This window comes from Larimichthys crocea, chromosome XXII (genome assembly GCF_000972845.2).
Source record: "Larimichthys crocea isolate SSNF chromosome XXII, L_crocea_2.0, whole genome shotgun sequence".
NCBI lineage: Eukaryota > Metazoa > Chordata > Actinopteri > Sciaenidae > Larimichthys > Larimichthys crocea.
The window spans coordinates 4,577,160-4,602,980 of NC_040032.1; the positions used below are offsets into that span (position 1 = coordinate 4,577,160).

The following is a 25,821-nucleotide window of genomic DNA, read 5'->3' on the forward strand; positions in this document are numbered from 1 at the left end:
TGCAGTTGGGCTGTTTATCTAATTCTGACACACAAATACATACACATACTCTCTGTGACACCAGCCTCTCATCATACTATAGCTCCTCTGCTACATCTATCTAGTGCAGCTTTCTCTTTATATATCATACACACACTCTTTTCTCACCTCTTGTTGTGTTTATCTCTCTCTCTCTCTACACACACACACAAACGTGCGCACACACAGAGTGTCTAAATGGTTCATGTGACCATTGATCAGAGCCCTGCCTGCATGGGCTGTAAATAACCCTGTGATCAGGGCTGATATTATGTGCGTGTGGGTAGGTTGTCTTTATCATGCCAGCCTGGTGTAAAGCCAGGTTGTCCAACAACTGTAGCATGTGACTGTTAGCAGGCTTACTGACATTAGATCTCATCTGAAAGCTATCCAGTCATTAGTGGCTGTATTTCAGGAAAAGGGGAAAGAGGACTGATTGTGTTTTAAGATGTGTTTTTGTGTGTCTTTGTATGTTGTGTGCTGTATTTGTTTGCCCTTTTCAAGTTCTTTGTCTTAGTAAGAACAGTTATTGTCCTCCAGATTTCTGTCTAGCTCTTTGTGGTAGTGTGTGTGCATGTGTGTGTACAAAGTGTCATTCAGAATGAGTAACCCTACGCACTTGTTGTCTGACTCACTCTTGTCCTTTTTCTCTTCTGTCACCCACGATTCCCTCCATCTGTTCCCTGTTCTTTTCTGTTCTCCTTCTCCTCATTCTTGCACTCTCCTCTCCTCTGTCCACCTACAAATCTTCTCTCCATCACCAACGTCTTCTTCCTTTAGCATCTCTGAGCAGCCTGTTGATCACTCCCTTCCCGTCACCTGGCTCCTCCCTGACCAGCAGCTGTGCATCCAGCTACCAGCGGCGGTGGCTCCGCAGCCAAACAACGAGCCTGGAAAATGGTGTCTTCCCCCGATGGTGAGACTCAGTCATACAGTCATACATGCACACACATCTGTGCAAGGTACAATGTACACATGCATTTTATACCAGTGAATGTGCTTCAAATAAAGAAACCTGCACATATGCTGCAGGGAATGATGGAGAGTCTTTCAAATGCACGCTTGGAGTAGTTAAAGTGATGCTTATAAGTGGGAGACAAGTGTTTAAGGACCATGGCTTTTCCAAACGCACACTTAGCAGAGTCTATCCCAATCGCTCAACCCCCTCCATTTTTCTTTCCTGCTCAGGCCTCTGTCAGGCCTTTTGTAAAGTTTATCCTGCGAGGACTTCCTCAGAATCGTCAGAAGCAGGCAGCTGGGAAAATGACACACACTGCTGCTATGCACTAATATCTGCACTGACAAACACACACACAGTGCTGTGACTAGACAGGATGTCGTGTTGGCCTGTCACTGTAAATGCAGCTGTCGGCCGCTGAGTGCTCTAATCTTCCAGGCGCTCCAGTTCAGCCGCACCAAAGCATCGTGTTTACCAGCTGCAACAGTAAAAAAAGACTAGGATTAAACGTCTCTTGATATCTTTTCTTTGCCTAACAGATGTGCCTAAGTATCTTTTTCCACTTAATTCTTCAAACAGGTCAACTGTTTGCTGTATAAAGAATAGTTACTTGCAATATCGATCTGCCTCTGCTCTGAAATTGACCCCCTGTGTTTCCTGCCCTGGTCAGGTCAGTTGAAGAGAGCTTCAACATGTCTGACGAAAGCGGAGGACCAAGCCTCGGCGTGGCTCGGAAGAAGAAGATTGCCATCGGCGTCATCTTCATGCTGTCCCCCAACCCTGAGGAGAATAACCGCTTCCAGGATTTCTTTTTCTCCCACTTCCCTCTCTTTGAAAGCCACATGAACAAACTCAAGAGCGCCATCGAACAGGTGAATTAATGTTTGACTGTGATTACAGACCAACTACTATGTTGCATTCGCCAACTTCTTGTTGATTTCTTTTTGTTGGTCAATATTAATGTTTTTATTCCGTCCAGTGATTATTGTTTTGTTTCTAGATGTTTCTTTATGCCTTTCAGTGTGTTAGATCACTTTCTTGACTGCTTGAGATAATCCTGTCAGTGATATCCATTTAGCAGTGACATATGAATAGTACCCATATGCAAACCTTACACCGTCTGCTGTTGTAATGAGCAGCTTTGCTGTCAGATTGACAGGTCAATGATCATACCTTGTATATCTGCGGTTCTGTTTACTGGCGTCTGTTGTTGGCACCATCAAATTGCTGGATGATTTCCAGTGATACACTCCATCTTCTTTTCAGCTCCCCTACCTCTCTTCTCCCTCTAAAAATTCCTTTCTCCACTTTTCCTGTAACTTTGTTTGTCAGCTTGAGTGCCAAATATCTCAGTCTACATTTGTGTTGTGTGACTCTCAAGGCCATGAAGATGAGTCGGCGGTCAGCTGATGCCAGCCAGAGGGCCTTGGCTTACAGCCGAATGGTGGATGGACTCAACGAGTTCAGGTTGGGCAACAACTCATATTCACTTACTATGACAGATCATAAACTTGCAGCGTTTGTATTTTCCTCATTTCTCTCATGACCAAACTTGAAAATATCTCAAAAACACCTTATAACATAGTTGACTTTTTAGGGAGTGTTCATCCCTAAAATAGAGGGACATCACTTTATAACTTTAGAATGTTATAACTTATTATGATGATTATCGTGCAACATACCACAAGGATTCAGCAACATAGCATAAATTAGAACAACATGTTTTCCATGGGATAAAACCAGACAAGCACAAGCTCTCAGTTTTCTTAAGCCAGCATGTTCACTGTCTTTTTACTGCATGTTTATTAGCAGACACTCAAACACACAGCTCCAGCCAACAGCACTGTGTCATTCACTTTCTATGTACTGTGGCCAAACACTCATTCTTCCCTGGGTACCGGCATAGCAAGGTCACTACATCAGGAAAGAATGTGACATTTAAAATCTGTTTCCAGGAAATGGATGCAACTCTTAAAACGTGCATCTGTGCACCATTTAAAATCTGACGTAGGAGCATGCTCTGCAGCGCGTATTATTCACTCTGTCTATCAATCCCCACTGCACATCATGAGACATGTGCACACTGTGTGGTTTGCAGGATTTTGTTTCTTGGTACAGAGGGAACGTAGGCAGGATATGGTGCAGGGATGGGCAGGTGTAAGGGCAAGAAAAGAGGAGAGGCAGGTAGCTGCTGCGCTGGGGAAGGAAGGGATGGAAAACAGCTGTGATACTAAGCTTGATACACACTGTAGCCTTCCAAAAAGTTTCTTTTTTTAACTTTTTTTCAAAGTAGGAGGCACATCATGTATTTCCCATGTAACTTGACTCAAATCTAAACTGCTTAACATACATTTTATTAAAGCCCTCTTGTTGTATTACAGTTACATACACCATTGACAAACTCCAAATGATCCTTAAAGTAGGTCACCAAGTCCTCATACTTCTCCTGTGTTACTTGTGTTATGGCACTAACATTTGGACAGCTTTAATGGCCTGAGAAGTATTTTAAGTAGTTTAAGCAATAGTTTTCAAGCAGGCAGTAAACAGTGATTTTACTAACAACATCTGACATCCACCAGCTGATGTACCTTTCAGATAAAAAAACACCTAAACTATCAACATAGTTTACAAGAGAACATTTTGTGCTTTCGCATCTTATGGTCACTAGGTAATGGTGACATTACACTGATGCATATCAAGATATCCCAGAATGCATCTTTGTGAGAATGTTAACTGAAGTGTATGAAAATTGGTAATATGAAAAGTAACTAAAGCTGTCAAATGTAGTGGAGTTAAAGTACAACATTTGCCTCTGAGATCTCGTAGAGTAGAAGTATGGCATAAGTAGCGTAACGTGGAATTACTTGAGTAAAGTATAAATAACAACTAACTTTGTACTTCCAGTACTTGAATAAATGTACGTAGTTACAGTCCACCACTGACTGTCAGTGAGCAATAAGTGTCTCCATGTGATGTGTAAGGTGAATATATGGGATCTCAAGTTAATTGAGGTGAGGTGGAGGGATTCTGTAATCCTGCTCCAGTCACTGATGCCGCGTGCCGAAGTGTTGCAGCATTTAATAATTAATGGAAAGTGGCTGTGCTATTAGCGGGATGCTAACAGTCTTTGTCCTTCCTCATATCTTGTTCCTTTTTTAAATGAATATTTAAAAAAAAAAAAAGAATTACTACATGCACATGAAGGCAGTAAGAGTTGTAAAACATCATGGGCTCCCTACCTGTCTTAAGCAAACCATAGATGTTGCATTGTAACTGCAGTGCATGCTGGGAGCTCTTGCTTGACGTCTTTGGGTGTCTTAAGGGAAGCTTATCTGAAGTTTTATAAGTCACCAGTTACTTCTCAACAACCCTGTATTTGTGATGTGTGAAATAATTCATTTGTACTGATTAGCTTACAAATTTGCGTTTGTGTGTATTTGTGTGTGGGTGAGACAAGCTTGTCAGTACTGTAAGACACTTCTAAATCGGTATTATTATTTATTTTAACGTGTGTGTGTGTGTGTGTGTGTGCGTGTGCGTGTGTGTGCGCACATGCATGCCTGTCTTCACCACTACTTTCACTTGCAACACACACATTGGCAGTGAGTTCCCTATCTGAGGTCCCCTCACTGCTGCAGTCATATGCCTGTTGGCAGCGGTCCACAGCAACCCAAGCCTCCTGAGTGGCAACCCTATCTACCACAGACACTGGCCACGAGCACCAGAATAGTAAATACTATGCGAGTGCCAGCAGGAGGAACGCTATTGCTTGGGACAAACAAAATATCTGTAAAATCTCACCTTCAGACAGCAGCTAAATATACGCGTGGCCACCTTTGCCATTAAGGGAATACAGCTTCATGGAACATTACAGAAGGAAACTGGAAGAAATGCAGTTGCTTGATGCTGCTTTGACGTAGTTGGAGGGAGGGCAAGCGCAAATGCTCACGCATGTGGGCAAAGATAAGCTGCACACTTAGCAGAGGCATGTGTACATAAAAGTGACACCAGCCTATATTGGGGTTACGTTACGGTCGGCTGTCAAAATACAAGCCAGGACTACTGCGAGAAGCAGAACCACTTAACACACTGGGGACAGGAGTCTAATTCTCATTTTACCACACATACATTTCAAAAAGTGTGCTTATCCTTATCTGAAGCACCAAATGGCAGCCACCAGAAACTAGGACTCTACAGCCTGGATTGCACCAGAATTCTTAATGCAGCGTTCATTGCTGGTGGTTTTTGGGCCCTATAATGACACAAAGTGAACTGAAACATAAGAGGGAAAAAGTCTCTTTGCTATACATCAGTCTGTGAGTGATAAATCTGTAATACTGACATTTATTTTGACTCAGAAAGCACATTGTTGATCACATTAGGTTATAAACAGATGCCAAAAATGCAGTTTTGCTAAATTAAGACTGATTAGTAATTATAGCCACAATATATCCAGTGACCATAACTGTGTAGCTATTATTTGCGATATGTACGAGGCTCACAGTCAAGTCAAAAGCTGTAGATGAGATCAGAAGTGTTTTGAATCGTTGCCCTCCATAGTGAGGTAATTTTAATCTGTCTCTTCAGCCTGACACATCACTTTAATTTCACATCACAGCTGCGCTTTTTAAAGTTCACCTGAACAGCTGCTGCAGAAAGGATGAGACTAAATCTCCTGCTCATCTAGCGCTGGCTCGGACTCAGACTTTCTTCGGGGGGGGGGGCTTTCAGTAGATGAATGTACACCAGACACAGTGGGGTCAAGTAGGGCTTAAAAAGGCCATGGATAAGTCAAACTGTTTATAACGCAGGGATGATTAAAGCATTATTAGCTCATCTGATGCTTCTTTTCAAATGATGGATCATCTTGGCTGACAGCGAGACGTAAAGTGAGTTGGAGACACATTTTGGGTGTACTGAGTAATACGAATGTTGTCTTTACTCTAGTTTCTTAAGCACTGGTGTACTTGTAATGGTTTGTTCTTGTTGAATGATTCATTTATTGGATCAGGAAAGTAAGACAGTCTATTTTTTTTAATCAAAACTTTTATTTCTAAGGCACAAAACTGAAACTAAGTAGTTTTTTGTTGGGCACTTAATCTAGCAACTTTTTTAAGCATCTTTGTCCACAGTGAACTCGAATGTTAACTGTCATTCTGTGGATTATCAATCTTGAGACATCATGGTTAGCGTTACAACACTAAACAGTCAAAAAGAACTGCTTGCGACACCTGTATTGCATGCAATGCAGTGAAATGTATTTGTTCTTCTTTTCGCACCCTGTTGAGAACTTCTTCAAGTTCATACACCTAAACAAGCACTATGCATGCTCGTCCTGTTTTCTTTGTAAAATGCATCAACCAAAAATAGCTTGATTACTGGAATACTGGAGTTCTACTGAAGGTCACTTTGACTGTGCAGCACCTGTGCTTTCTCTCAGCATGCGGCCTGTCTACATCTCCTGTCACCGGGTTCTTTATAGGTCAACGAGATTGTGAGTTTACTGCATTAAACTTGTTTACTGCCTGAGATCTCCAGCAGTTTCCAGTAAGACTAAATCAAGCTTGGAAAACAACCGCACGTAGTTTTTATTCCTTATCAGTAGGACCTGCAAAGTCTTGTGACCGATTACCTCGGCTGATAGCAGCTTATTGTGTTTACTTAGTTATTATTGTTTGCTGAAGTTTGCACTTGTAACGTGGATTCGGTTTATATGTCTGCAAGAAATCAGCAGACCAAACTGTCAGAAACACCTCATCCTTTAATATAACCTTATTGACCTGTTACTATCTGTACATGTTTGCTTTTCCAAACTCATACTCCAGCAGCTGCAGTACACATTTCAGCACTGGCTAAAAAACGCCTGATTCTCCACATTCCTCAGGCTGCAGAGATTCCCCTCTGCCCCTGTGTCAAAGCTTGGCCCTCGTCCGAGACATGCTCACCAACACGCCCCACGTTCCATGGAAACTCCAGTCCTTCTCAATGGACAAATGCCTCAACCGAGCCACATACAGATAGATATACACACAAACACACTGTACAGAGCAAGAGACAGGGTGGTGTGTGAGTTCGCGCAACTTGGTCGGACTGTTACAAACACACACACACATACACAACCAAGGGTCTCCCATGGCCTTGGGGCAGACAGCGAAGCTCTGTGAACTGAGATCTCTTTTGTTTACTCCGAGAGACAATAACGTGTCTGTTCTCTCTCTGTCTGTTTTCTCTCTTTTCCACTCCTCTCATTCGCTCTCTCCATGCCCTCTCCTTTTTTTTCATCCCTCCCTCCCTTGCTGCACCTCATCTCCAGGATGACCATCTGCGACCTCTACACCATGCCCCGTGTGGCTGAGCCCGTCTGGTTGACCATGATGTCTGGAGCGTCGGAGAAGAACCAGCTCTGCGGTCAATTCATGAGGGAGCTCTCCCTGCTGATGGAGCAGGCCTCCAAGAACCAGTTGAGTGTCTGCTTGTACTCACATCAGTCCTTGAATTTCTGAAAATGTTGCAGGAGATGGGTTGATTCCCCAACAGTGAAGGAGGCAAACTTTATCAAAGTATAGTTTCCGTCATATCACATAATGGTTGTCATATCACATAATGGAAACCAGACTGTTCATCCTATGGATCTTTTCTGAGCTGCAAAGAATGGAGAAAACAAACGGGAATCAAACAGCTCACAGATATAAAGAAGGAAAGGCATGCACAGCTACACTTAGACATTAAGAAATGTTACATATGAAAAGCATCTTCACATCTTTTGTTTGCTTGTACTCCCTTGATGAGCATATCAACAGAGAAATGTGCAGGTTCACACACTATTCATTGCATCTCCAATATTCATGCATTCTGTGGTCTAGCCCTCCCTTTCTTACACTTAAACACACACACACACACACACACACACACAAACACACACACACACACACACACACACACTGAATGTTTTACCCTCTTTGCATTTATTTGTCTGCCTCAGAGGGAGTTGTGAATGAGAAGATCCCTGCCAGTCTCTAATTGCTTATTGTTGCTGTTACAAAGCCACGTCAAACCACTGCTGATTGTACATTTATGAATTGGTAGCAAGGCTTTTATTGAACATAGCGGCCGTATTCATCAGTACAGTTGATTTTAAGCAGCATTCAGTAAACTGTACTGAATTATTACATGAAGTCGATCCTAAAGGACAAGAATAATTGCCAACATTTTCTAATCTTGCTCGCTCAAGGGACAAAGTAGAGATTAAGCCTATATCTTTTGCATTCATGGAGCTTTTGTGCTCTAGTAAATATCAAGGCTGCTAGTAACTATTAGAGCCAAATTTAGACCTTTTTTGAACAGATCTGTCAATTAGTCAAATAAAACAAAATAGGATAAATGATTGTTAAAGCTAGGATATTTGAGAAACACATTTGTTCTATTTGTTGATATTCTCTATTCAGTCATTCTATTTGGCGCTGGCACAGCTTCCTGTCTGTGCCTTGATTGGAAATATTTTAAAATAATGAATATTGAGTAATACTATTTGAAATGGTGCATTTTAAAAACCTAAGCAAAACATCTGCATCTTACTAAATGATCCAATACAATTTCTTGTGTTCTCCAAGTCCCTGCATGTTCTCTAAATGTTGCCCATGAATAGAAACTGCGTCTCCAAGGCAACCGTTGGTGTTTCTTTATCTGCGTTATTTCCACCGGCAGTGGTTAGGATGCCTGCCATACAGTGACTTCTATGTGACTCGCAAATGAAGCATCGTGATTCCCTAGCAACCATTACATTTATGAATTCATTAATTTATCTCATCATGGCTATTCTGATAGCCAGTCAGTATTCCCATGACTGATGGTTTCGATGACTGCCGCACATCTTTGTTCTATCATGTGAATGAACTCAACAGTGTTGAGTCATGAGACAGGAAGGGAAGTAGACACTTGTGGTCAGAACTGAGAAGTGAATCATGCTAATAGAATTTGTGTCTGTGTGCCTGTCCTTTCTCTCTATGTGCATATATGTGTATGTGTATTGCAAACAATGAAGGTGTGTACAAGATATCCAGTTGAGTAAGAAGACATCTTTTCGATTTTGTGTGAGAACGTCTGACCTAACCAAATGAGGTCAGGCGGGAAATAACCGTTTATGAGTTAGTAATATGCAACCAGCTAGGGATTTTTTTTTTTTATTCTCCTCCACTCTGTGCTGACCAGCCATGTCTGATATTCCAGATTCCTCCCTGCATTATTGACAGCCATCCTGACCAATCATCTGGCCTGGGTGCCCACCGTCATGCCCAATGGGCAACCTCCAATCAAGATTTTCCTTGAGAAACACTCCTCTAAGAGCGTCGACATGCTGGCAAAGACGCACCCTTACAACCCACTCTGGGCCCAGCTAGGTGAGATGGCAAACACACACACACACACACACACACACACACACACACACACTGATTTTAATGTACTGTTGTTTTCTGTCAAAAGAACCTGGGTGCCTGGGGGGCTCACGTAAAACACCTGTGTTTGGGCACGAAGGCAAGTTAGGCCTAGACGATCTTCTGAGTTTGAAGTAGCTGTTTACAGTATAATATTCTGATGCACTATGGGTGTTTGATTTTAGTTTTACTGGGGGGGGGTTTCAGAATTCCTGCCAGCTTGAAGCATCTGAACTTTTCTGCTCAACTGCATAGTGGTAGCATGTGTGATAGAGCAACAACGACAAGTTGCTGAGTTGCCAGGCCCCTAATTGTGTTTAAATCATCTCTATAAGAGAAAGTCATATGAAAGTGAAGATTTTGTCCATGTGTATCCCTGGTCACATCTTCCATTGGAACATCTTACATTAGCAGAAATTCAGAAAATACATGTCTGTAAAAATCGTGTACGTAGCTGATTTATGGGCACATCACCGATCACACCAAGTGATGCTGACCCATAAACACACAATCGTCTTAAAGAGCATGCTGTTTAATCAATACTTTCACCTTATGTGACATGGGACAGTATATCCCCATATAGAAAGTGAGTTCATGGCGACACCTAGTGTTCATCAGTGAGAACTCCATACCAGAGCATCAATTTGTCATATGACAAAAGATGAAGGAAAATATAGACTATAGAGGTAAAAAAAGAGACAGAGTATTATCAAAACTGTAAAAATGATATTGTTTTAATAAGGAGAACTGCTGTTTAAATTGACCTTTATCAGTTTGGGAAAGTTTAGTTTGTAATTCTATCACATCTCTCTATCACATCTTTATATCCAGCAAATCTAATATGAACAAATTTATTCCCAAATCTTACAAATGATTAAAAAGAAATGGATGCAACTAAAGACCTGTTCAGTGATGCTACCGTTTTTTTGTTGTTGTTTTTCCATCATTGCGTGTAGGTGACCTGTACGGGTCCATTGGGTCACCGGTGCGGTTGTCAAGGACAGTGGTAGTTGGTCGCAGACAAGAGCTGGTCCAGAAACTCCTCTATGTCCTCACCTACTTCATCCGCTGTTCTGAGCTGCTGGAGACTCACATGCTGGACAGCGCTGAGGATGAGGCTATTGTGATGCCTGGTTCCCTCATCACCACTTCCCTAAGGAAAGGAGAGGTGGAAGAGTCAGACTATGTCCTGGTAACTGTCCATAAACCCAGCGGCGACTATTTGTCCCAAGGAGCCCACGGCCAGCAGATTGAAGCAGAGGACAGCAGCTACCGCTCAGACAACAGCCTTCAGAGCAGCACATACACAGACACAGAGGTGGAGCACGGTGCCGGAGACACACCAAAGGAAGAAGATGAAGACGAGGAAGACGAGGAGGACAGCAGTGAGAGTCAGGGGTCCAGGAGCAGTGTGCTTCAGACGGGACACAGCCAGGGTAACAACCCCATTATCAGGACTGCAGAAGCAGCTGAGCCCGGGGAGCTGCACAGGGAGTTTAGCAGCTCACCGGTCACGGAGGCTCTACTGGAGACGGTGCTGCGAGTCGGCTCGGCCTCTGCCAGGGAGCAGGTCTGTGTGCAGGATACAGAGACCACACCCAATCTGCAACTTATCATCCCATCCATACCCACAAGCCTTGCATCAAGTCCATCCCCAACTCCCGTCACCACAGAGAGTAAAAACTCTGGGACAGAGGCTGGGATGGATGCAGGCATGGGGAACCAGCCAACCAGGGTGCTGGCTCCTCGGCCTTTGGGGATCCCTCTAGAAAAGAAGCCCCCGGATAAGAACATGGCTGCTGCAGTGCCAGTACCAGTGATACCCGGAAACACTGTAACAGGGCCCATGGCTTTGACTCGAACAGAAGAGGAGGAGCCAGCAACAAAAGTGACTTTCCTCATTGGAGACTCCATGTCTCCCGAGTCAGACACAGAGAGCCGCAGAAGGAAAGTGGAGGAAGAATTTAAGAAGCACAAGAAACACCTCAAGGATAAACATCCGCTTCCCCAGCAGCTGCTGCTGGATCAGCAAAAACAACCGCATCATCAAGGGCAGCTACAGCAGCTGCAGAGAGATTCAAAGACCAGCAACACCAGTGCATCAGAGGACCAAACCAAACAGACCAAGGCGGCTCCAGCCCTGCAGAGGGTGTCCAGTACGATGCCTAAGTGGAGAACAGAGTGTATGAACGATTTTGATAGTTACTGCAGCCTAGAGAACCCCGAGAACCCCACGAGGACTATGGACGATGTGGCCAAAGGACAGACAGCCAGCACTATGGACAGTATGCACAAAGACTTGCTGGACCCCTCGGGAGTCCCCCAGCCTGGTGACCTTGTAAGTCACAGCTTACAAGGTGCAGTCAGAAGTCAGGGTTTGGGTCTCTGTTTAGGTACAGCTAGTAGAGAGGTAGGGTCCAGCAGGAAGGGAGACACTTTGTTGGATGTCCAGAGGAGGTGCAGGTGTGGATCTACAGATTCCTCCGACACCTGCTGCTGCAGGGGCTGTTCTGCTGAGCAGGACAAGGGTCTTCTGTTGTCAGTCCCCGTCCCACAGGATGGAAGCAGCAACAGCAAAGAGGACCAAAAGCGCAAAGCGGTACCCGTCAATGACTGGGAAATACCGCGCAACGAGAGCTCAGACAGCGCGCTGGGGGACAGTGAGAGTGAGGAGACAGAGGACTGGCAAGAGGAAATGTTGGTGCCCTTCCCAGGGTGAGTAGAAGACCCAAATATTCACTCACGGACAAATAGTGACACTATCCTCATCATTTGAAAACAAACAAAACACATATTCCATTGCATATGTTTGATTTACAGGTCAAAGTTGGTGGAGAACTACTCAAAGCCAAGCATTGCCAATTTTGGACGGTCTCTGTTTGGAGGCTACTGCCCCACCTACGTGCCAGACTTTGTACTGCATGGGATGCCCAGCGACGAGAAACTACGGCAGAGCCTCATGGCTGAATTAACCCATGCAGTTCAGGTAAGGACGGAAGTGTTTGGACCTATTGTTTTTTTAGGGAGTTTAATGCCAATTGAGTATTGATTAACTATTGAGATTTTGGCAGAATTTGTGATGATTTCATAGGTGCTCACAGGTTTAAATGACTATTTCTGTTCTCCGTAGCATCCAGTATTGGATGAGCCTATAGCAGAGGCCGTCTGCATTATAGCAGACACCGACAAGTGGACAGTACAGGTGGCCAGCAGTCAGAGACGAGCCACAGACGTCAACAAGCTGGGGAAGGAAGTCCTGGTGTCGAGCCTAGTTTCCAGCTTATTGCAGTCCACTCACCAGCTCTACAAACTCAACCTCTCACCCAATTTTGTATGTTACATCTCTCTGCCGTTCTGCTATGCACAATTTTCTTAGCTTTTTGTATTCAAGATGCTGTTTTCGCTGGTTACTTGTGCTTTGCTAACCACATTTCTGTCTCTTGTCTTATCTTTAGTGTATAATGCACCTTGAGGACCGCCTACAGGAAATCTACTTCAAGAGTAAGATGCTCGCTGAGTATTTGAAGGGCCAGACAAGAGTCCATGTGAAAGAATTGGGCATGGTCTTAGGGTAAGCAGTTAACCTTTATTTTCAACTCACAGCTGCTGTAAAACTCAGTAATATCTGATTTTGTTGCTATGCCATGTTTTTATGAGCGACCAAGTAAACATTTAGTTAGATCTGTAAAATCATATCTCAATCATATCTTTTCAGAATCGAGTCCAGCGACCTTCCTCTGTTGGCTGCAGTGGCCAGCACTCACTCGCCCTATGTGGCCCAGATCCTACTATGAGACTCTAACGGCCCTAAGGTCCCAAGCTCCCAAGTGAGCTCTCTGAGGAAACCAGTCAAACCAGTCAAACCTGGATGGTGCCACTTTTGGCCCCCAAAAACAACCGTCCATGCTCTGCACCTGACTCCCCCGCCTCTCCACATGGTTTCCCAATCTGCGTGCCTGAGGCTAAACGGCATCTTTGCTCCGAGCAGTGCACGTCTTTTACGGACCACAGCCAGCACCTCCCCTCACTACCACTGCTGCTCAATTTGTTGCAATGCTGATGTTGCACCACAGGGGGGAACTAGAGACCACAGTCCCACAGATGGAGCGAGGCTCTGCGGATGACTGAAGCATCCCTGAAATGACCTTCTCCTGTTTGAATGTTTCTTTTAAAACAAGACTCTTTTTATTTTTGGACACAAAAGCCAAAGACTTTATTATTTTTTTCCAGTTACGATTTAAACTTTAAGATATCTACAGTATACCAACAATGGATTTTGTTTCTTCTACTGCTTTTTTTTTTTCCTCCCGGCACAATCTTAAACCCGGTCGTACGAAGTGACGGACTACAAGTTTAAAGGAAACAGATGATTTTTTAACATTACTTTGAGGTAAATATCATTGAGAACAATATCAATCTCATGCCAATTATTTTATTTTGTTTATCTTCATGTATTTGTTTACAAGCCAAATTTCCCTTCTCAATGACAACTTTTACTTTCTTGTCAAATGGCAATGCACACCTGACATAATAGCCGATTTTCTGGCCATGCAGGCGTAATCGATGCTCTCTGTGATTTCTTTTTTCTTTCTTGGGTTCTACAAACTGGTTTTGAAATGGCTAAACGTAGCTTTGACATTCTTATCATAGGTACAGCACTACCTCAGATCTTCATATGGGCGGTAGATGACACACTTACAGTTGCCCCATAGAAAACCCTGAGGTATACTTTTTAAGCTATTTTAATCAGAGAAATGTAAGCGTCAACTGTGTGCAGACTCTATGCTGTGTTCTTTGAAAAAGGGAAGGCTGTTCAATTCTTTAGGATGATCGTTACAAAGAAGAGAAAAAAAAAACAAAAAAAAACAGAAGAAAAAAACCTAGTTTTGCTTCAGAATGTGATTTAAGGAGGAGAAAGGGTCCCTTTCTACTGTGGAAAAGCTAAAACATGCATCATCTATGTATATTTTAAAAAACAAAATGCTGAAATATTTTCACACTTTTATAGCTTCCCCCACCTTTCTACGATGTTTACGGCTTCGATGTTTGCTGCAGAGAGTAGAGGAACACAGTAGGCCTTATAGTGGATTAAAACATATATCGTTTAACACTATTTTCAAACATGTTTCTACGACGGTTTTACTTACTAAAACACACACAATACAAAACTATAGTAGCACAGTATTTTTGTTTTCTTTTTAATTTTCCATGACATTGACAGATAGATGATTTTGGTTGTTTTGCTATATACCCAGGGTGCGATTTTTCTGAGTGAAAAGGGAGCTTGAGTTGCTTTCACAGCTTCTGTTTCTGGTTTCTCTCCTGGGCAGAATGTATAACCTGTAGCGGGAACAGAATTTTAATGGTTCTCTCTTTTTTTGTTGTTGTTGTTGTCATCAGCATTGGAAATTAATCAAGTTTTTCGTTAACTGCAGATAAAATGGTATGACTTAAAATTTTCTCAGTCACTGACAGTATTGCGTATTAAACGTAGTCAAAAGAAGAGAGGAACTTCTGAGTTTCGGATTTACACATGCACATCCATACAGTCCTCCACAGTTGTACTGTGATTTTAGCCCAGCAAATTGACCGTGATAGCAAGGGAATTGTAGGCAGATGGACAAAGTTTAATTTAGCCAGCTTAGTAAAAACTGTACATTTCTAAATGTTTTACTGAATGCATCTCAGGCCTCTCAAACACTGTTTGTAACAGAGCTTGTTGATGGATTTTAGGTTCACACTAAGTTAAACTTTACACTGAGAATGGCTCTTAAGTGTAACCCTGAGAACAGTGTTTGTTTGTTTGTTTCTTTCTTTTAACTCAAATCGCACCCTGTATATGACCCAAGTCTTAATGGAGAGCATGAATGCATCACAGGCTTCTGGGGAGCTCATTTTGCTGGTAAAATTGATATATACATGCTTATTACTGTATTGATAATGCTCCGCTGTATCAGCCTACATTTTATACAACCCAGCCATTATGTTTAAAAGGTATGAATTTATATCTGCTTTTCCCTCTTTGTATATAAATAAATTATTTAGTTGCCCATGGTATGTGTAATGGTTCATGTAAACTGTACATACTCAGTTTATTTCCATGTATTTGTACAGAATGTCTTTTAAGAATTGTCTCCTCAAATTATTTTTTCCCAATTTTATGGGAATGTTGTGCAATAAAGATGCCGATGTTAAGAATTTATGCGTCTCTGAGAATGTTTTTTGTCACAGAATCAAAGGAGGAAAAAAAGTGGGGGATCCTGGAAAAGTTCAATATTGGATGTGTTGAATGTAACATTATTTTTCCCAAAAATGAAAACCTGAGATCCAAGATCCATAACTCATATGCAGGAGGAATTGATGAGGAGAGGAGGGGAAATGTGATATTACCTAGAGAGACCGTACAGTAAATATGACCACATCTTTTGGTTTGTACTGTTCATTACCCTCCAGGTTTTTACTTTTCTTTCCCTCTAGAATTTAAACATTTTCATTTTTTATGCATGATATCTATTATAATTCACCCATTGCTATAAAAATGGACCTCATTTCTTTAAAATGTTTGGAAAGTAGCTGTAAATCAGAGCAAACTCCTGTATACAAGAATAGCACTTGTGTTTATATTGGTGCTGGTTTGACTTCCAGTGTTTAACATCTGGATCACACATTTTACCCACCTTTTTTTGAATTTACCACCCTGAAACTGGCTGTGACTCCACCCCACCGTCGCGGCACAGGAGGTAACACGAAACGAGCACACACACACACACCGCAGTTATGCAATAAAACGAAGGAGTGTCCCGGCCGAAAGCAAACACACTGGCAGCACATCTGAATGTGTCTGTCTGCTGTCAGTAATCCCACTTTCTCCACGTGAGTGTAGGCGACAGTTCACACATGTGACACCAAAAAAAACACCGCGTGTAATGTGAGGATCAGACTAAGACAAGCGTGTTTGATCTGTCCATGTTTTAAAAGTTTAACGCTAAAGTTAAAAAAAAAAAAAAAGTCAAAAAGAGTTAGGAGGCGTTTGATTTCCACTTAAACCAGCAGACGTGAATATCTTGATTGAGCTGTTGGTTTTATTTGCGCTGCATTAGTTTGATCACTCCGCATTTTGCGCAGCAGTCCTACGTGCTCGCAGTCTGACTTCAGAAGTGTCAGAAGTCAGAGGGAGGATCTGTGCTGCATTCAAAGACTCCTTTCGAAGCTCGTACACTCGAGCTTCATCACTAGTAAACGTTTTAACGCTATTACAGCTATACTGATGCATTTAACGTTTGAAAATACGTCATTTGTCTTAAAAATGAAATGTTCATCCATACACACTACAATTCACTCCTGATCAATACAGGTATAAAGGCATGACTGGTCTGGCGTTACTGGGATCTTTTGCTGGTTAATATTAACTTGATAGATATTACTTTGTGACTGACCGATGACAGTATAAAGAATGGACAGAGCCTAAGTGACGTCACCCGTAGGTTTCTTAGGGTTTGTCTGTTCTGGGCCACTGTAGACACATGGCAGTGTAACATGGCAGACACCATGGAAGAGGCCCATGTGTGTCTAATAAGACCTGGATAGGCGTCACTGCTCAGCTTTGCTTCCAATGTGGAGAGATGATGGAGTGATTGGCAGCCACACAGAACAGTGCCCGTGGGAGCAGTTCGGGATTCAATACCCTGCTCAAGGGTACCTCGGCAGTGCCCAAGAGATGAACTGGTACCTCTCCAGCTCCCAGCTCGCCTTCTACTTTGGTCCATGGCCAAATGTGATGGAATGGCCACCCTCCAGTTCCCAAGCCAAATCCCTGCAGTCTGAGCTACTGCTGCCCCTACCTGGGAGGTAGAAAACTTCTTTGGTGTATGGCGAGCAGGTTTCATTGAATTGGCCTACCTTTGGGTTTCCAGTTTTATAATAAATAAACATGTGGCGTGGTGGCCAAGTGGTAAGGCGTTGGTCTCGTAAACCAAAGATCATGGGTTTGACCCCTCATCCATGCCTTAAATGGGAGCAACAGACCATATTTGGGAACTCCAGTGAAATTGGCCTCTTTCTCAATCCCCCTCTCTTAAAACATCTCAGTTAGTCTGAATATGCTCTAAACTCAATGAATAGGACATGGAAAGCTGTGTCTGTTCCTTCCAAATAAAATATATTCTTTTTTTGTAAGTCGCTTTGGATAAAAGTGTCATCTAAATGACCAAATATACTTTTGAACTTTTGAAAACACGTTATTTGTCTTAAAAAAATGAAATGTTGGCTACAATTCACTCCTGATCAATGCAGGTAGAAATGCATGTCATGATCTTTTAGTGGTTAATATTAACTTGATAAATATTACTTTGTGACAGTATAAAGAATGGTCACCTGTAGGTTTCTGAAGCACTTCAATATTGGCTTCATTTCCCAGCTGCTTGTAAGTGACATTACAAAGCATGGTCACTTAGTATTCTATGTGTTACTTGTGCAACTGGTTCTACATGTGTGTTACTTTGGTCCATGGCCAAATGTGATGGAATGTCCACCCTCCAGTTCCCAAGCCAAATCCCTGCAGTCTGAGCTACTGCTGCCCCTACCTGGAGGGTAGAAAACTTCTTTGGTGTATGGCGAGCAGGTTTCATTGAATTGGCCTACCTTTGGGTTTCCAGTTTTATAATAAATAAATGTAACATGTGGGGCGTGGTGGCCAAGTGGTAAGGCGTTGGTCTCGTAAACCAAAGATCATGGGTTCGAACCCCATCCATGCCTTAAATGAGTGTAACACATATTTGGGAAAATCTGTGATGAGCTGCAGTGAAATTGACCTCTTTCTCAAACCCCATCTAGTCTTAAAACATCTCAGTTAGTCTGAATATGCTCTAAACTCAATGAATAGGACATGGAAAGCTGTGTCTGTTCCTTCTGAATAAAATATATTCTTTTTTTGTAAGTCGCTTTGGATAAAAGTGGCAGCTAAATGTACTTTTGAAAACACGTTATTTGTCTTAAAAAATGAAATGTTGGCTACAATTCACTCCTGATCAATACAGGTAGAAAGACATGTCATGATCTTTTAGTGGTTAATATTAACTTGATACATATTACTTTGTGACTGACCAATGACAGTATAAAGAATGGACGTCACCCATAGGTTTCTGAAGCACTTCAACATTGGCTTCATTTCCCAGCTGCTTGTAAGTGACATTACAAAGCATGGTCACTTAGTATTCTATGTGTTACTTGTGCAACTGGTTCTATATGTGTGTTACTTTGGTCCATGGCCAAATGTGATGGAATGTCCACCCTCCAGTTCCCAAGCCAAATCCCTACAATCTGAGCTACTGCTGCCCCTACCTGGAGGGTAGAAAACTTCTTTGGTGTATGGCGAGCAGGTTTCATTGAATTGACCTACCTTTGGGTTTCCAGTTTTATAATAAATAAATGTAACATGTGGGGCGTGGTGGCCAAGTGGTAAGGCGTTGGTCTCGTAAACCAAAGATCATGGGTTCGACCCCCATCCATGCCTTGAATGAGAGCAATGGACGATATTTGGGAAAATCTGTGATGAGCTGCAGTGAATTTGGCTTCTTTCTCAATCCCCATACATGTCTTAAAACATCTCAGTTTGTCTGAATATGCTCTAAACTCAATGAATAGGACATGGAAATCTATGGCTGTTCCTTCCAAATAAAATATATTATTTTTTTGTAAGTTGCTTTAGATAAAAGTGGCAGCTAAATGTCCTTTTGAACTTTTGAAAACACGTTATTTGTCTTAAAAAATGAAACGTTAAATCCATACACACTACAATTCACTCCTGATCAATACAGGTAGAAAGACATGTCATGATCTTTTAGTGGTTAATATTAACTTGATACATATTACTTTGTGACTGACCAATGACAGTATAAAGAATGGACGTCACCCATAGGTTTCTGAAGCACTTCAACATTGGCTTCATTTCCCAGCTGCTTGTAAGTGACATTACAAAGCATGGTCACTTAGTATTCTATGTGTTACTTGTGCAACTGGTTCTATATGTGTGTTACTTTGGTCCATGGCCAAATGTGATGGAATGTCCACCCTCCAGTTCCCAAGCCAAATCCCTACAGTCTGAGCTACTGCTGCCCCTACCTGGAGGGTAGAAAACTTCTTTGGTGTATGGCGAGCAGGTTTCATTGAATTGACCTACCTTTGGGTTTCCAGTTTTATAATAAATAAATGTAACATGTGGGGCGTGGTGGCCAAGTGGTAAGGCGTTGGTCTCGTAAACCAAAGATCATGGGTTCGACCCCCATCCATGCCTTGAATGAGAGCAATGGACGATATTTGGGAAAATCTGTGATGAGCTGCAGTGAATTTGGCTTCTTTCTCAATCCCCATACATGTCTTAAAACATCTCAGTTTGTCTGAATATGCTCTAAACTCAATGAATAGGACATGGAAATCTATGGCTGTTCCTTCCAAATAAAATATATTATTTTTTTGTAAGTTGCTTTAGATAAAAGTGGCAGCTAAATGTCCTTTTGAACTTTTGAAAACACGTTATTTGTCTTAAAAAATGAAACGTTAAATCCATACACACTACAATTCACTCCTGATCAATACAGGTAGAAAGACATGTCATGATCTTTTAGTGGTTAATATTAACTTGATACATATTACTTTGTGACTGACCAATGACAGTATAAAGAATGGACGTCACCCATAGGTTTCTGAAGCACTTCAACATTGGCTTCATTTCCCAGCTGCTTGTAAGTGACATTACAAAGCATGGTCACTTAGTATTCTATGTGTTACTTGTGCAACTGGTTCTATATGTGTGTTACTTTGGTCCATGGCCAAATGTGATGGAATGTCCACCCTCCAGTTCCCAAGCCAAATCCCTACAATCTGAGCTACTGCTGCCCCTACCTGGAGGGTAGAAAACTTCTTTGGTGTATGGCGAGCAGGTCTCATTGAATTGGCCTACCTTTGGTTTTCCAGTTTTATAATGAATAAATGTAACATGTGGGGCGTGGTGGCCAAGTGGTAAGGCGTTGGTCTCGTAAACCAAAGATCATGGGTTCGATCCCCATCCATGCCTTAAATGGAGTAAGAGATGATATTTGGGAAAATCTGTGATGAGCTCTTTCTTGATCCCCATAAATGTCTTAAAACATCTCAGTTGAATATGCTCTAAACTCAATGAATAGGACATGGAAAGCTGTGTCTGTTCCTTCCAAATAAAATATGTTCTAATGGACAGAGGGAACTGCAGCATCTTTAGATGATTCTTATTTCCAGGTGATTATGCACAAATGAAAACACACTATATTTCTGTATTATTCTGTAAAAAAGAGTCCGGTAAATCTAAAAGTTGTTGTTTCTTATCTCCAGCGAGTATTTCATAATGTGCATAAAACACATTAATACAAACTTGCACACTTGTATAGAGCTACAGCTTGTGTCACTCCTGTGATAAAAAGGCCATATTTCCGACAGCACGTGAACGCAGCGTAATCTGTGTGCAGACAGATGTCGTCAACTCTCCGCACTCAGATCTGGAAGAGGAGGGATCTAAAATCTGAACTCCTGGATCTGACGGACGCTAGCTACCGAGGTGGATCTTTCCCGTACCACAATTCAAGATGTCCAGAATTCAGGATGTCCCATAGTTTTAACTCTCTGTCACACTTTTAGTTGTAGCTACTCCTTCTTCGGACGCGCAGTAGTTAAAAAAAAAAGAAAGTGAAGTTTAGCGTCTCTTCCCGGAGGAGAAGGAGCTCTCCTGGTCGGTCCATTTTGGAGTAAACTCCATCCATGCTCCGCTCGGCGTCGGCGAGGACAAGATCCACGGGGGATGTGAGTTTTGTTCAGCTAAAAGAGCAACTGACAAAAAAAGTTGAGGTTCCCTGAAGAGGAAAGCTCAAAGTCCTCATGTGGATTTGAGCCGAAGTTATGAAAATGACCGGAGCCATGGAAACTTCTTTCAAACTGGCTTTGAAGAAACCGCCCTCGCTGCGGACCGCAGAGGTAAACAAAACGATTGTTTCTTTTAATTAGCATCGCCTTGCTAACGTTAGCCAAAAAAAAAAAAAAAAAAAAAAATCAAACTGTTGCTTCTCCTCGCTCAGTTTATCTGTCAGCGGAGTTTGACTCTTAACATTAATGACATAAACACACTAATTGGGACTCCCCCCCCCCATACAGTCACATGCTAATTAGTACACAGTGTACATGAACCCGCAGTCTGAACTCCAGTGGAGCTAGTTCAGCTAGCTGCACTTACAGGACAAAATGTATCAGCTCACTGGTTCCCAACCTGAGGTGCAGGGGCGGTGTTGGGCGCTTGTGTTGGGGTTGTAGGGGGGGGGGGGGGGGGGGGTCTCCATTGATGTTTGGTAGTTTTATCATCTTTAAATCAAGGGAGAAACTTTTATTTAGGAAGTCTTTTCATGCAAAGAATAAAGAAAGAAAGTTTTTACTGCACCACAAAATGTAGTCAAACTATACAGTACATCAGTGGTCCCCAACCCCCGGGCCGCGGACCGGTCCGGTCCGTGGATCATCCGTACCGGGCCGCCAACCAAGAAGTAATTAGTTATTTCTGTTTTATTTAATACGGTCATTTCGAAATAAAAAAACGTTTCAAAATAAAAGACCGCTCGACTTAGACTGGGACTATAATAAAGGGGGACTTACTACTTCATCCACAGTTGGTAGGAGAAGAAGAAAATATTACTTAATACTTAATATTTTCTTCTTCTCCTACCAACTGTAGATAGAGTAGTAAGTCCCCCTCTATTATAGTCCCAGTCTAAGTCGAGCGGTCTTTTATTTTGAAACGTTTTTTTATTTCGAAATGACTAGGAAAAGGTTGGGGACCACTGCAGTACATCACAGCTTCCCGTAAGAGGGTTTATGTCTAAGCCCAGGAGATAGTTTGTGTAAACTTTAGCTTGAATGAGGCCAGTTAAATTTAATCTCTGCTGCTTTCCCATCCCTCCTCCTCCTCCTCCTCCTCCTCCTCCTCCCTTACATGAAGCTGTGGAAACACAGCTGGCTTGTCATTGCTTTAGTTACGCTCTCTGACCAAAAATAGCCTGAGCTGTCTCACTCCCTTCCATGTTCGGCTGCTGGGTAATAGTTTTGAAGTGCAAGCACTATCGGAGTAAAAAAAAAAAAAAAAAAGCTTTCAGAAAGGTCCCCCTTTTTTTTTTAATGGTGCTGATCTTCTTGTTTGTTTGTGCAGAAAGCCTCTTTCACACCTTCATAGAGGACTTTTGCGCGCACTCGAACAAACCATAACAGCCCGGGGATGTAGAGGAACACTCTCCGGCCTCTTCTTCAAAATCTAAAAAAAAACCCCCCCCAGCTTTCATACAGCCGAGGTGAAAACCAACAAGGTGTTTGTTGTTGGTTGTGTTTAGGAGGTTGGTTAGGTGCAGAGAAAATGCTTCTTTTCATGACACGTGCTGGATTACAGGTGCGATTACTGCTACACCTTAAGTACACACATAACCTGAAGATGAAGAAGCCAATAACTCAATGTCACGGTCTATAAAGTGCAACGAAGCCATGTTGTGGTCTGCCGCCGTCTCTACCAGACTATAAAAAATTAGGGCAGCTAATGTAGCTTTCACCAACCATTAGATCCAACCACACAAAATTATAAACCTCTTTCCACTGATAAATCACGACCACGACGCTGATATTGCTCACTAAATCAAAACTCATTCACCGTGTTACCTTTGTGTAATATTTTTATCCTCCATTATTAATCCTCCAAAAACACAGATGTGAGCTTGTGCACGAGCGTGTGTGTACCTGCAGACCTCTTCTTCCTCTTCCTCCTGTGTTATTTATATGTTGTCATTGCTTGTATTATCAGAGCACGGCGGTTTTTTAATGAGTCCGAACACGTTCTAGTCTACATACAGATACTGATTTTTAGTATTTGAGCCTCCACCCAGCTCAGGCCTGGTGAGGATGAACGTGCGATAAGAGGTAATGACCAGGGACTTTTCTCAAGAGTTCATGGATGTTGCTATGTAACCGCTGATGTAGTTGATAGCAGTTGCGTGTGTATTGTATTGTATTTTTTCTGTGATGAAATTCAGCTGAAACACAAAGCGCATTCTCCTGACACGCAGGTAAAGCCTGAACAGTATGCCGTGCATTCACAGGGGGTTGTGGTTGCACATTTTCCTCTGTGTAAATCTGACAAATTTCATTCTGTTTGAGTACACTATCAGTCTTGGAGTTAAGGATGACATGCAGAGAAACACGGCATAAGAATATTACTCAAGCGATCAAAATGAATAATGGAGATGGCCTCAATAGTTCGGAAAGAGCGTTGAATTAATCAATCAGTCCACTGCTTCTCAAACTATGGTACATGGTAAACATCTTGCGTCTCAAGTTACGTAGAGAAACAATGAAATAAATGAATTTCAAAACATTTTATACGACACAGTTTTGAATGAAAATAATCTACCAGATTGCTGGAACATAATTTGAAATAAATCCGGATGCATAGTCGCATTCATGAAAAAAAATGTGATGCAAGATCGTGAGCAGAGGTCTTCAGAAATACTGCAAAAACGGGAAATATTAGGAAGGGCCTACTCTACCGACATTTTATAGATAAATTCATCGAAAGGGCGGCACGGTCGTGCAGTGGTTAGCGCTGTCGCCCCACAACACACAGTAAGTAGGTTCTTGGTTCGAACCCGTCTGTGGCCTCAGACCTACCTATGTGGAGTTGGCATGTTCTCCCTGTGTCTGCGTGAGTTTTTCTCCGGCTTCAGTCCAAAGATTAATCAGTGGCGTGATTTTATGAGCGTGAATGATTCTTATGAACTGTGATGAACTGGCAACTTGTCGAGGGTGCATCCCGCCTCTTATCCAATGTCCACTGGGATCAGCTGTGACCCTGACAAGGACAATCAACCATGGATTAAATCGATTAATCAAGACATTAATGAAAAGCATGAGCCTTATTATTAATATAAAATATGAACATTCCAGATTGTTAGAGTGTATTTTTCAGAATGATCCTTCATTGAAAGTCTTTCTGGTCGACTCTGTCAGCTAAATTTCCTGCATGTGAGAGTTTCAAACGTGGTGTAGGTACGTCTGTCTCCCGTGCAGATGCTTGGCTCGGTGGGTAATCTCCCCCACCGCAGGTTTTATGCCTCGTCAACCTTTCCCAGTTTCTTAGGTTTTCCATCCAGCTCTTCCCTCCCTGCCTACCTTTCTGCAGACAGACAACAAATCATACCGGGGTGATTTATGGCGGTTACGACTGTGCCCAGTACAGATCGGACATTTATGGGAATTCCAACCATCACAAAGCCGCAGGCTCCCCGGGGAAGGTGCGAGTGAGGGAGAAGGAAGAGAAACGCAGACTTAAGTGGTGACTCTGTGCTTTCTAAGTAAGCAGCGGAGCCCGCTACGAGCAGAACAGACGAGGAGATGCAGACCAGCGTGTGGTCGACACTGTATTCTTGGAGCGTACGCAAAGAAAGACGTCTCAAAAGAGGCTGTGTGTGTGCGCTTCAGCAGAAGTTACCAGAGAGGGTGGTTTGCTCAGTGCTGACGCAGCTCAACAAATTAAAGTCAAAGGACAGCACTGGTGTCTTTGTGCCAGGTTGCCCATCTTCTTTAACCAGTTCCTGGTGACATCTGCACACAGTCAGCAGCACAGACATGTCAGTTTGTTGTTTTCCTTTACTTCGAGGTCATTAACTCCCATTCATCCTCGCACAGAACAGCTGCCACACATCTGGAAATTGCCCAGCAAAGATGATTCATCATAGTTAATGTGACACCACTTTCTCTGTATTATTGTTATTTCTGTCCATATGAGTGGTTATTTCTTCACATGCGCCTGCATGAGGAACTGAAAGGCCAGGAAAGAATCTCTGAAGATGTTGCCACATCACCTTGGCATATTCATATCAGGATTTACAGTTCACTGTACAAAACGTGCGTGCTTAAAATTCCAATTGTATAACTTTGAAATGATTTGGCTCAACCTAAACTCTGCATAATGTCTTTGTTCCTCCTTTTCACGGCAAGAAAAAAAAAACAGAAGCCAGCCTGTAAAATACTTCCTCTGAGGTTAGAATGTGAAACGTGAAACCTGTTGGTCTGAGGTGTTTCACTCTGATGTTTACTGTTAGGAAGAGGATGTAGGTCACAGAGGACTGTGAGAAACAACAATAAGTCAACCCGTACGGATGTGTTTGTGTGTTCTTGGACCTCACTGTGTGTACGTTTCTAGCTGGATGTCTATGTACATTGTACACACACACACACACACACACACACACACACACACACACACACGGAAGCTTGAATCTTTCAGGTAGTACAGAAACATGCCAGTGTGTGTTCAGTTATTGATTTAGTATTCAGGTATACATGAAAACTATAACTCTG

General features: G+C 42.4%; 2 protein-coding genes and 5 non-coding genes across 9 annotated transcripts in view; all 7 read left to right on the top strand.

Moving 5' to 3' along the window:
• Window positions 1-15,608, top strand: part of fnip1 (folliculin interacting protein 1) — a 37,667-nt gene extending 22,059 nt beyond the window's left edge. For all 3 annotated transcript variants that reach the window (XM_010733468.3, XM_010733470.3, XM_010733469.3), the window contains 10 exons: window positions 799-934; window positions 1,647-1,848; window positions 2,358-2,443; window positions 7,290-7,436; window positions 9,203-9,372; window positions 10,365-12,123; window positions 12,229-12,394; window positions 12,539-12,739; window positions 12,864-12,979; window positions 13,124-15,608. In XM_010733468.3, coding sequence (XP_010731770.3) covers window positions 799-934; window positions 1,647-1,848; window positions 2,358-2,443; window positions 7,290-7,436; window positions 9,203-9,372; window positions 10,365-12,123; window positions 12,229-12,394; window positions 12,539-12,739; window positions 12,864-12,979; window positions 13,124-13,202 — 3,062 coding nt within the window. In that variant the 3' untranslated portion in view covers window positions 13,203-15,608. The remainder of the gene's footprint in view (window positions 1-798; window positions 935-1,646; window positions 1,849-2,357; window positions 2,444-7,289; window positions 7,437-9,202; window positions 9,373-10,364; window positions 12,124-12,228; window positions 12,395-12,538; window positions 12,740-12,863; window positions 12,980-13,123) is intronic.
• Window positions 15,609-17,342: 1,734 nt separating this feature from the next.
• Window positions 17,343-17,415, top strand: trnat-cgu (transfer RNA threonine (anticodon CGU)). The gene has a single exon. It is a non-coding gene; the product is annotated as a tRNA-Thr (tRNA).
• A 675-nt stretch (window positions 17,416-18,090) lies between these two features.
• trnat-cgu (transfer RNA threonine (anticodon CGU)) lies at window positions 18,091-18,162 on the top strand. The gene has a single exon. It is a non-coding gene; the product is annotated as a tRNA-Thr (tRNA).
• Window positions 18,163-18,847: 685 nt separating this feature from the next.
• trnat-cgu (transfer RNA threonine (anticodon CGU)) lies at window positions 18,848-18,919 on the top strand. The gene has a single exon. It is a non-coding gene; the product is annotated as a tRNA-Thr (tRNA).
• A 708-nt stretch (window positions 18,920-19,627) lies between these two features.
• Window positions 19,628-19,699, top strand: trnat-cgu (transfer RNA threonine (anticodon CGU)). The gene has a single exon. It is a non-coding gene; the product is annotated as a tRNA-Thr (tRNA).
• A 708-nt stretch (window positions 19,700-20,407) lies between these two features.
• trnat-cgu (transfer RNA threonine (anticodon CGU)) lies at window positions 20,408-20,479 on the top strand. Its single transcript has one exon. It is a non-coding gene; the product is annotated as a tRNA-Thr (tRNA).
• Window positions 20,480-20,701: 222 nt separating this feature from the next.
• The window catches only part of rapgef6 (Rap guanine nucleotide exchange factor (GEF) 6), a 138,480-nt gene continuing 133,360 nt past the window's right edge, over window positions 20,702-25,821 (top strand). Inside the window, exon 1 of the mRNA XM_027273316.1 lies at window positions 20,702-21,408. Coding sequence (XP_027129117.1) covers window positions 21,334-21,408 — 75 coding nt within the window. The 5' untranslated portion in view covers window positions 20,702-21,333. The remainder of the gene's footprint in view (window positions 21,409-25,821) is intronic.